Genomic DNA, 12945 nt, shown 5'->3' on the forward strand with positions numbered 1-12945 from the left:
GCAAAACTCTTTCATGAGTTTAGCCAGTCAGCTGCATAAGATCAAGCTCCCAGTGAATGAATTTTCCCCCTGAGAGGAACCGCAGCCAGAGACGGGTTTGAGGGCGGGGCCAGCTTGACCGACCTAAGACATGGGCCTTCAGCATTGCTCTGAAGTTGACCCCAGGATGGGTAAGGCAGGCTGGGCGACCCACCCCACCTAAGACAGACGGGTTCGCTTCTTTTAATAAAGACGGGGGGGGGGGGGAAATGTTGGGAGCTGAGCTAGCAGCTAAGCTCATCCTGCCCTCTGGCTGTGCCGATGTCGCCAGAATGTCGGGAGCCAAACTTGCAGCTAAAATTCATTCTCTCCTCTGGCTGTGCTTTTATCGCCAGGATACGCTAGATGCAAGGACATTTGTTCACAGCCACTATCCAGAATTGCTTTGCTATGTCCGCACTGTGCTATGTCCGCTGGAGTAGATTCCTATGTTAATCAACCTGTGTTTACTGTAACCAAATGTTGCAAACTTCAAAGCCTCTTTGTGTTCTTGAATTTTAACAACCTTATGCTGTTCCCTGGTTCCAAAACTGCATATAAGCTGGGAGTTAAGAATAAACTTGGCTGCAGTCTTGAGTTTCAATCTTATGGCTGCAGACCTCCCGTACCCCATCTTTGCCTCTTGTCTTTTTTCTCTTGTCTTGTATTTACCTTTTCTTTAATCCTCGCCGCCCTCAGTCAGGATTCCCTTTTCGCTGCCAGCTGGCTCGGCAGAGAGTTTCATGCTACTCTTGAGAAATACATTAAAAAAAAATCAAACACAATTGAAGACTTCAGAGAAGTCTATAGCTTAAACTCCTGAAAGCTGCCTGAGTCATTCAAAATGGGAGACAATCAAGCAATTACCACAGTGTATTAATATTATTTTTGTGGAATTTCAATTGAGGACCAATTTGTAAAAATATAATTTGTTACTCTTCCTGTTTTTATGTGTGTGCTACGTTGCATGCATCCAATCGCATTGTTTAGGAATCATCCCCCTTTCATATCTACAGGGAACTTTTATCTTCAAATTCAGAAAATCTGCATCCACAGATGTACCTCACTCCAGTCCTATAAATTTAATTCTACAGCAGTTGTCCATGAACACTCAAGTCACCTCAAATAAGCTGAGCCATTCAGCAGGTGTGCACTCCAGTTTTGTGTTACTTTGTGATCTGAAAGTTCACCAGCATGACACCACTTCCTGAGTTTTGACACTGAATGATATTCCAGGTAGTTCATGTTATACAGTATATAAATTCATGTGTTGATGAATGTTTCGTTTGAATAGCTATGAGGGCTGAAATATAAAATCTTCATGTATTTTGAGGGCATGTTCAGAAAGGGAAAATCTCTGTTGTATGGTGAGTATATATAGCATGGTTGAAGCAGGAGACAACATCTTTCTTAGAAGTTGAACCATTTTATCAAGCCATAAAATGAATACCACAACCTTTCTTTATCACTATCTGTATTGATTTGCAAATATTTGTATTAATTTATTGTGTTATTATCTAGTAGCAGAAGGGAAGCAGCATTTAGTAGAGAGCATATGAATCTTGTTCTGTGTCACCCGCTTAGATCCATTCCTTCCCACACAGTTTTTAATTTTGTAGTACATGCTATATGTTCTTCATTGCATTCTTACTCTTATCCACCTTCATCTCTACCTCTCTCTCCTTGCCACAGCCTCTATTACTTGGTTGAACTTTCACTTAGTCTTTCTAAGCATCTACGATGCGATTCTAATAGCATCCATTGTAAATCAGTTAATTCATTTGGGGCTGTTTGTATACATCCTCATGTGCACAAGTTAAGGGTCTATGAGATTAAACCATGTTGTCCCTAATAATCAGGAAATTGTGACTCAAATTCACAATGAAATGTCATATCACACCTGCTGTACTATCCACAACTTAGAAGCAGTTTGCCTTTAGTGACAACCTTATTTAATTTCCTAGAAATGTAACTTAAATTGTGGATGAGTATTAGCTACCACATCATTTGAAATATTACATAGGCATTCTGATTTTAAATTTTGTGGGATGAGGTCTTACATTTATACCCTGGCTGACTGAATGTTGATCATACTATTTACATTCCCCATGGGTCTGAGAAGACAGGGACATGCCATTCTGCTCAGCTTGTGTTGATTGGCATGGGGATTCCCTATCTCATGAACTTGTTCAAATAGAGACTTAGTGGCATCTTATTGGGGTGTTACATTGTAATTCCCTAATGGTGCTTAGCCTATGTTCATCTACCTATTATGTCACTCTAGGTTCCTGACCAATGCCATCTCATTTCAGTTTTCAGCATTTTCCTCTCCAATTGCTTTGTAGATGCCATGACCAGCTTGTCTGGTTTGGGATGGGGCCTCATTATCTTTTGATGTATTTGAGGTCTGGCTGGAAATCATGATACTCTCATCTCTGCCTTCCAAGTTTCTAGGATGACAGGATGACAAGTGTAAGCCACCATGTCCAGGAACCTCTATAGTGAGAGGGTATTTTGAGACATTTGGTACAGCTGAATTATACTGTTTGACTTTTTTCCTGTAATTTCTTTCTTACCAGTACAAAATGTAAAAGATCACTGAATAACATATATTGTTATGGAAGTTCATTATGAATATGATAAAAATTATTTCCTCTTTCAAGAAAGACAAAAACAAAAATAAACTTGAAAGGAAAACAATGAATTTTAACTTTTCCCCTGACATTATAAATTGTCTTAAATGTAATAGGCATTACCAATAATATACAGTGGCTAATAAAGAGAACAATCTATTTTCTAATAAAAAGGTCATGTTAAAATTTAATTGTAAAATTTTGTAGTAAGCTGGGACCTGGTGGCTCACCCTTGTAGTTCGAGCTACTCAGAAGGTATCTGAGAATTACAGTTCAAAGCCAGTCCTGCAGGAAAGCAAGTGAGACTCTTATTTCCAATTAGCCACCAGAAAACAGGAAACAATGCTATGCCTGAAAGTGGTATAGCACTAACCTTGAGCAAAAGAGCTCAGGAAACAACAACACTCACGTCCTGAGTTCAAGTGCCACAACTCACCAAATGAAGAAAAACAAAACAAAACCTTCTAATAAACTCTAATAAGCATTATCTTGCTCAGTTTTCATCGTAAGCTACAAATTAGTTCCATTTTCACTTCTGATTAAGCTCTACTACAACCAATATTTCATATACATTGATAATATTACTACTCTATGAAGTGGTAGAGCCCAAATGTAACTTGATATATTAAGATTCTAAACACTTAATTTGTGTGTGTGTGTGTGTGTGTGTGTGTGTGTGTGTGTGAAGTCTAAGCAAAGGTCCTTGGGAATGCTATGTAGGAGCTGTACCACTGAGAAAACTTCTCAGCCCTAGTGCTCAATTTTTAATGATTATTTATGTACCTCCATGCACATTCCAGATAAAATAAATGCAGATCATGGTCATTGCATCAGTTTTCTAAAGTTTCATGAGTATTATGCTACTTGTAAGATTTTTTCTCTTTAACAGATAAACTGAATTTGGGCTTCTTTAAACCTCTCATCTGGTAATTTGTAGCAAATCAACCTTATGAGAATAGTGATTTCTCTAGCTGTAGGTTTTTAAATATAACGTTTTTATAATTTTTCAGTTGAATGCTTCACTTTGTATTATGTAGATCAAGTGAACATATGATTTACAGAAACACTTTCAGCCTATTCTAAAATGGAAGGACAATTGATTATTTTCAGTATTTTCCATTCACCAGTGAAAAATAAAGTTAAAAATGAAACAGAATCTGGCAATATTTACTATAGGTAATATATTTTGCATACACTGTAATCAAAGAATATGAAAACCTCAAAATACAAGCCTTGGGAAATAAAGCACCTAATAATTCGCTATGCTAATTAGGGCATGAAAACTTTATGGGTAATTCAATGAACCCATATGAATATTTTATAAGACAACACCAGTAAAGAAAACATTCGCTGCAGCAGTGTTTGCTTCTCTCTAAACCCAATAACTAGAAACTTTTATATTTTTGTGTGACAAAAATTTATTTATTGTTTTCCTATTATCAGATTTACAGACAATACATCATACAATATTTGACTTGGAAATCTTTTCTACATTTTTCCCTGTAGTCGCAAAAAAAGGCTGAACACTAGATACTTAATATTTTAAATTTAGATTTGTAACATCTGTTAATTTCCTAAGCTTCTACGTAAGGGTTGGAGTTCTGTCCTCAGTATAGCTTGAATGTGCTGACCATATAAATTGTTGAATATTTGAAGTGTACACAAGTATATTAAAACATATCACAAATTTCTCACATTTACAGTAAGTACCAGATATCACCAAATTTGAATATTATAACAGAAGATATTCCTGTAGTTCAGTGCTATGAATCTAAAATCAAATTAATGATAAAATAAATCATGCAGTTTTGATACACAGATTTAATATTTTGTAGTATAAATGGTCAAGAGAAACAATTTCATTGGAAATATGTTATATAAATAAATAAATGTAGAGAACTACATCGTATTTAAGGATGCTCACAATTTTGAACAAATCCTGTCTTTCTTCTTACCAATCAGGTGTGTTGAATAAGCTTTGATACATAATACATGTAGCTATGCCAGAAATAAGCTCTCAGGAAAAATGACAAACTTAACTGTTCAGAGTAACTACTATTTTAAAGCCAGAAGCACATAGAAAGGAAAAGAAAAAGCCTATTAGATTAGATATGAATGAAGAAGTGTAGGCAAGTATATAACTTTCAAATTTCACAATTGGGAAGAGATTCAGAGGAGTAAATATTGGTATAAACTTTTCTGAAGGAATCTTACCTCTTCATGAAAATTTAAGCATTCAGTAACTTTGTGTGTTATATCACAATATATTCTCACTTAGTCATGATTTTAACATTCCATAACTTTCTCATGGCATTTTTCACTTCTGCATTCCTCAGTGTGTAAATCAGTGGGTTGAGAAAGGGCGTTCCAATGGTATAAAACACTGCCACCATTTTGTCCACAGGGAAAGTGGTAGGAGGACGAGTATACATGAATATACAAGGAACAAAGAATATTATAACTACAGTGATGTGAGATGTGCAAGTGGAGAGAGCTTTCTTCCTGGCTTCTGCACTGTGATTTCTCAGTGAATGCAAGATGACAACATATGAGATCATCAAAATCAAGAAACTGCTTGAACAAATTACACCACTGTTGGACACCAACAATAGGTTGATCGTGTACGTGTCCATGCAAGCAAGTTTCAACAAGGGCTGCAAATCACAGCAATAATGGTCAATTAAATTGGGCCCACAGAAGGGTAATTTTAAGAGCAAGACAATCTGGGCAGTGGCATGTATGAAAGACCCGAACCAGGCAAACACAATTAAGATGACGCACACCTGCCTTCGCATGATGGTTGGGTAGCGCAAGGGCTTACAGATGGCTATATAGCGATCAGCAGCCATCAGGATGAGGACAAAGATTTCCATGCAACCAAATAGATGCAGTGCAAAGACTTGGGTCATGCATTCATTGTAGGAAATGATTTTCTTTGCAGAGAGGGAATCCGCAATGAGTCTGGGGGCTATGGACGTGGAAAAGCAGAAATCAGCAAGGGACAAATAAAAGAGGAAGAAGTACATGGGGCTGCCAAGCGTCCGGCTGAACTTGATGGTGACAATGATGAGCGAATTCCCCACAAAAGTGCCTCCATAGAAAATTGAAAAGATGAAAAACACTAATTTTTGTTTCTGAGGATCCTGTGTCAACCCTAACAATACAAACATGGTTACAGTGCTGTTATTAGGCATCATTTTAGTTGATGTGAGGAAATCTCAACTCACAGAAAAAAATCTGCAAAGGAGCAAAGGAAAAGTATTACTCAATTTTTGTATTTGTGTCTGTTTCTGTCATGAAATTAAATGACTAGTGGGTTATTACTTATTAATATTTCATTTTTCTGCATTCATCAATTTAATGTCATGCAATACAATTTGCAGTAATGAAAGAGAAAATGTTTTTTTTTAACAAGGTGATTTCTTAGGAGTCAATAAATGTTTCTTATTAGTTTTAACAAAGATGTATTAACAGTAGGATAGCATGTTGAATCAAAAAACTTTTGCATAATTTAGTTTAATATGTTTTGATGTTATTTGAACTTGACAATTATGCTACTAGTAAAATGTGAGGTTCTTATTTGAATAACGTAGGTAGTAAAATTTCTAAGCCTTAGCGATTACTGTCCTTAATAGAATCTACGTGTGCACTGTCAGATACCCATACACAAATAGTGAGTGAAAGTGGCAGATACCATGGTAAAGGAATTGTGAATATAACATTTCAGAAATGAAGACTAACCTAGTCAGTCAAATTCAGAATTAAAATTAATGTAAACTCACATCATGGCTAAATTTATATCCTTTAAACCTGCCTGTCTGATGGTAAATTACACATATCTCTAGACAGTCAGGCAGTGAGAACAAGAAGGATATTCACAGGAGCAGACCACAAAGGCTCAATAGTTATGTGCATATAATCATATAAAATAATATTTTACAAAATTACCTGCAAGAAATAGAAGCAAGAGATTTTTTGGTGTTATTGCTATTATGGGAGTATAAGAGGAGGCACACAGGGGTTGGGAATATGGCCTAGTGGCAAGAGTGCGTTCCTCGTATACAGGAAGCCCTGGGTTTGATTTCTCAGCCCCACATATATAGAAAAGGCCAGAAGTGGCACTGTGGCTCAGGTGGCAGAATGCTAGCGTTGAGCAAAAAGAAACCAGGGACAGTGCTCAGGCCCTGAGTTCAAGCCTCAAGACTGGTTAAAAAAAAAAGAGGAGGCACATAAAGGAAGGGAAAAAAGGTGAGCAAATGCAGCAGTGGTACTCACTAGACATTAGGTGGAAAATGAACTGTACAACTTGTGAGTTTGGATAGGAGGGAAAAACTAGGAGAGAGTGAGGGACATGGTGACACTCTCCAAAAAGAAATGTACTCTTTACCTGACTTATTTAACAGTAGACTCTCTGTACATTACCTCTCCAATAGTAAAACGATGCATTTATTAAAAATTTTCCTGTCCATTTTGCGAGTTATATATCCTTCAACAAGTTTTCATAAAAATAGAGTAGACAGTAATTTTATATATTACATATAGAATCATATATAAATATATTTTTAAAAATACTTAAATATATTTATCTTCATTTCCAATGTGTTTTCCTATGCAAATATATTTATGAATATCTTAAGGACAAAAGAATATTTGCTCTTCTAACATTTTAATAAACATAAGCTTACCAAGATATACATATCAAACTGGCATAATATGTTTAGAAAACATACTGCAGACCAAAACATTATTTCTAGAAATGTAAATATTTCACAGATAATCTAAATACTAGCCCAAATAATGAACAAACACTTGATTCTTTCATGAAGATCTTTGTCCTTATAAGAAATATCAAGCATATGCAATTACCTCTAAATACAATGGAAATTGAAATTCAAGATTTTGATGCTGTGTATTCACTAAAAATGAATTATGTAATAAAATACATAAACATATATGTATCTGATTTTATACACTAATTCCCTCTAAAAGGGTATTATAAATATTATATATAGTTGTACTATCTGAGAAGGCGAGTTGACTTCTGGCACTTCCATATGGAAGATCTACTTCCTTTAAAATTATCCAATTTGTAAACATTTGCATGTGTGTCACACTAAGTTAAAAATAAAGTTTAAAATCATCTTACCTTAGAAGACTTGGGCTCATTTAGCTATCCCAACTCTTGTCAGTGCAGACAGGCAGTATGCTGGCCCTGTGGAGTCATTAATTCAGATCCAGAGGCTTGAATAACATGGTGAGTACACTTTAAATATATAATTTAACACACTATCAGCAACTACAGGCATGCTGGTTTGAACATCGAATATTTTCCAAATGAATTCTTTCAGCATGCAAATATAAAAAATGTTCTATGAATAAGTAATATAAAATAATCTGTTCCTGTCACCATATGTATTTATATACATATATTACTATGGACTGGTAAAGGCAGATAAAAATCCTGACATGTTTGTATAGAGCAAGTCATTATTAATGTAAGACAACATCACAGGGTTAAGGGATTGGTGATAGATTCAGCTCAATCATGTTCCATACTATTGCGGATCTAGCTGGCATCGAGGAATAGGAATTTCTGAATCCACCTATATTCAAGGCAATATCACCACTGCTGATGAACAATTCCTAGACAAACCCAAATTGGCATTATTTGTATGTAATTAATTTTAAAATGATCATCTCCAGCAGTGCTTACCTTGTAATGTCATTATCATCAGGAACCACCTGAACATATTTGTCATCTTTTCATTGTGGATTGTCACCTCTAATAGAATTATCCCTAAGCATTCTATTCTTCTGCACATGCTGAAGCATTTGAGGCACTGGCTGTGAGATTAATATTCTACAAGTATAAGAAATGGCGACATTAATAGAAATCTTACCAGTTTTGGTAAGAAATTAAGTAAGGATAATGTGCTCAGTCTCCTTTTCTTCATAGATAATTTGTGAGCAATTTCCTCAAGTGAGAACTCTAATGTCAGATTATTCTGAAATCAGAATCTCTTGGATCTCTGAGATAAATTTATGTTTTCACTTGGTTCCAGAGTCATTTGATATTTTCTAAAACCACTCCTCCTACAGAATTTTTAACTTGGATTTTCTCCCTTCCTTATTCCCTGGTGGTATATTTAGTGAGAATGATGTAAAATACAGGCATCTGGGAAATCATTCACTAAAGTGTCTCTTTCCCCTCTCCCCAATTGAGAAACAGGAGCCAGATGAGGTAAAGAACATAATCTATAATTTTGTTCTATTGTATGTAAAAGTGGAATACTATTTCAATTAAAAGTGCCATTTAGGAAAACAAATACCCTCTTTGTCTAGAACAAATAAAAATAATTTAGCACTCATACTGTGGTTTCTAATACCACTCTAATAAAATGATCATGGGAGTAGTGTTTATTTCCTAGTAGATCTACGTTGAGAATGTACAAGAAGAATCTCCTGTGAGGTACAAAGGAAGTGAGTGACAAAATTCACACAGCACACAGACAGTGAAGTGTTTATTTACTGTAGATATGGTTCAATGTAAGACTATATGATGATCAAATATATGAAGAATGTAAGTATCTGAATAACAACATAGCAGTAAAGGTAACCAAACCTACAGTAATTTTAACCCCCCCCCCCACATATGTCAATATGTCAATATATGTGTGTGTGTGTGTGTGTGTGTATGTGTACCAAAGACTACACAGTCATCAGTAACAATAAAAATGAATGGCTCGGGGAGAAGCTTTCTGGGGTTAAAATCCATAATTATTTTATGGATGTGAGCTCAAAGATTTATAAATTTTCTTTCTTTTTTGTAAGTATGTTTTACACAGTATGGTATGCAGGACTGAGTGATAGCAGGAGGGAAATACAACAAACAGTGCTTTAATCAAGACAACAAAGATTCCAGGCAGTCTGTTGTTGTGAGGCTATTGTGTGCCACTGACCTGACAGGAGGAAAATGACACTTGAGTCCTTTGAAGTTTTATGGAGTTTCATGCTAATCTTGAGAGGAACAGCACAACTGAAGACTTCAGAGAAGTCTATAGCTTAAACTCCTGAAAGCTGCCTAAGTCATTTAAAGTGAAAAACTATCAAGCAATTTTCAATTTCCATTCTTACCATTTTTGTTGAAATTCAATTGAGGACCAATTCATAGGAATACCATTTGTTACCATTCCTGTTTTTGTGTGTGTAGTACATTGCATACCTCCATTCACATTGTTTAATAGTCATTGTTCTCTCCTCTCCATTGAAATTCTTTATTATAAAATTCAAAAAATCTTTATCCATTAAACAACACCTCACTATTGCACCTCAATTCAATCCAATAACCATAGTCTATGAAAATTGACCATGATACTGAACTCTGAAGATCAGTCAAACCACTCATCATGTGTGCATTCTAGTTTGTGTCACTTCATGGCCTCAAAGTCCACCAGCATGTCATCACTTCCTGAGTTTTGACACTGAATGATATTCCAGGTAGTTCATTCATATATTGGTTTATAAAATCACCTGTTGATTAATGCTTGGTTTGAATATCCGTGAAGGCAGAAATCCCTACTCAAATACAAATTCTTCATGTATTTTGAATGCATGTGTAGGAATGGAGATTCTCTTTTATATGATGATTGTATATTGTATTTTTTTATTGCCAAGGTGCTGTATAGAGGTGTTACAGTTACATACATCAGGTAGTAAGTACATTTCTTGTCAAACTTGCTACCTCTTTCTTCATTTTTTCCTCCCATCTTCCCTTCTTCCCAGTTCCTGCTGGATGTTGTACAGTTGGTTTACAACATTCTGTCTTCTAAGTGTTGCTGTTGCATTGGTTTGCCTTTTACCCTTTGTCTCATTATTTTTTGTTCCCTTTCACTTCCCTAATTCAGATAAACATATATACAATACCCATGTTACCAAAATAAAACACAGGCTGGTTTGGGATGGGGCCTTACTATCTTTTGAAATATTAGAGGTCTGGCTGGAAATTATGATTCTCTCATCTCTGCCTTCCAAGTTTCTAGGGTGACAGTTATGAGCCACCATGTCCAGGAACCTACTGTGTTGGGAGGGTATTTTGAAATCCTGGGTACAACTGAATTACTCTGTTGGATTCTAGTTTATTTCATACTGGAGCAAAAAGTAAAATATCATTGAGCAACAGCCTTTTGTTGTTACTAAAGTTCATTATATAAAGGATAACAATTCTTTCCTCTTTCAAGAAAGCAGAAAGAATATGAATTAACTTGAAAGAAAAATAATGAATTTAAACTTCATTTCCCTATCTTTATATATTGTCTTAAATGGAAATAGGCATTACTAAAAGCATATGGTGGCTGATAATGTAAAATTTGCAATTTAGTTATTAAACCAACAATCTATTTATTGGTAATAATATCATATTAAATATCCATTGTAAAAACTGGTAATAAGCTGAAGGCTGGTGCTTCATCCCTGTAATCCTAGCTACTCAGAAGATGGATATCTGAGGATCACAGTTCAAGTCAGCCTGTCAGGAAAATCTGTAAGATTCTTATCTCTAATTAGCCACCAGAAAACCAGAAGTGATGGTGTGCCTCAAAGTAGTAGAGCACTAGCCTTGAGGAAAAGACCTCAGGCAGCGCGTAATTCTTGAGTTCAAGTGGCACAACTGACATAAAAGAGCAAAACAAAACAAAAACCTTTTAATAGGCTGTAGTAATCATTACCTTTCTCATTTTTCATAACAAGCAATGAGTTGGGAGGCATTATCACTTCTGATTAAACTCTACTATAACCAAGATTTCATATACTTTGATAATATTACTACTCTATAAATTGGTAGGACTAAAATGTAACCTAAGATTCTAAACATTTAATTAGTTTGTGTGCATGTTTGTGTGTGTGTATGTGTGTTTGTGTTTCTGAAGCCTAAGACAAAGGCCTTGTGCATGCTAGGTAGGAGGTAGCTTTATGACTGGGCAAATTTCTCAGGCTTAAAGCTCATATTTTTAATGATTCTTTTTTTTGTTCTATCCTGCACATTTCACCTACAATACATGTAGGACATGGTCACTATCAATTTTCTAAAATTTGAAAGATTTTTTTTTACTTTAGCATATAAAGTAAACTCAAGCTTGTTTAAACCTAGAATTGGGAAATTGTAGCAAACCAATATTAGGAGAATAAATGATTTCTCTACCTACAAGCATTTTTAAATTTAATTTTATTGTCAAGTTGATGTAAAGAGGGGTTGCAGTTACATACATAAGGTAGTGAGTACATTTCTTGTCAAACTTATTACACCCTCCCTCACTTTTTCTGTTGTCTATTTTCATGTTCCCCTTCCCTAGAAGCCTAACTACAAGTTTCTCAATCTAGCTTTTTATAGTTTTCCACTTGAATACCTTACTTTGTAGTATTTAGATCAAAGGCATATATGAATAAAGAAAACATCTCACCTCTCCTAAAATGGAAAGAAAATTGATCATGTTTAATATTTTCCATTCATCAGTGAAAAGTAAAGTTAGAAATGAAATGGACTCTGCTCATATTTACTACAAATTAAATGTTTTTCATACACTATCAACAATGAATATAAAAACCTCAAAGTGCAAACCAGTGGAAGTAAAGATATAAAATAGCTAATAATTTGCTCTGTGAATTAGAGTATTAAAGTTTTATGGATAATTCATGAATCCATATGAAATTTTTATAAATAATCCATATGAAATTTTTATTAAAAAATAAAGAACACCAGTAGAGAATAGATTTGTTACAGCACTGTTTGTTTCTCTCTAAAGCCAATAACTAGTGACAATTGTATTTTTGAGGGACAAAGATTCATTTATTGTTTTCCTATCACCACATTTGCAGACAACAGGTAATACAATTTTTGATTAGAAAAAAATTCTACATTTTTTCCTCTATGGTATCAGAAAAAAGGCTGAATATTAGTATTGGTAATGTTTTAAATTTAGATTTGGAACATCTGTCGATTTCCTAGCTTTCTTCCTAAAGGTGAGAGTTCTATCCTATTAAACCAGAATGTGCTGATCATATAAGCAGCTAAATATTTGATGAATGTAACAGTATGTTAAAAACATATCACAAATGTATTACATTTATTGTAATCATCTGATACCATAAATTTTGAATACTCTATCACAAGAAATTGCTGTAGTTCAGAACTACAACTCTAGTAAAAAAATCAAACTAATGATAAAAAATAAATCATGGAGTTTTAAAACAATATTATTGTGCAGGTGATGTATAGAGGGGTTACAGTTATATAGCAAGC

General features: G+C 34.8%; 1 protein-coding gene across 1 annotated transcript; it reads right to left on the reverse strand.

Annotated features, from left to right (window-relative positions):
- Window positions 1-4921: 4921 nt before the first annotated feature.
- LOC125361943 (olfactory receptor 4C11-like) lies at window positions 4922-5848 on the reverse strand. The gene has a single exon (XM_048360577.1). The coding sequence runs from the start codon at window positions 5846-5848 to the stop codon at window positions 4922-4924; it is 927 nt and encodes a 308-aa protein (XP_048216534.1).
- Between the last annotated feature and the right edge of the window lie 7097 nt (window positions 5849-12945).

The sequence above is a fragment of the Perognathus longimembris genome, chromosome 13, assembly GCF_023159225.1.
Source record: "Perognathus longimembris pacificus isolate PPM17 chromosome 13, ASM2315922v1, whole genome shotgun sequence".
NCBI classification, from domain to species: Eukaryota; Metazoa; Chordata; class Mammalia; order Rodentia; family Heteromyidae; genus Perognathus; species Perognathus longimembris.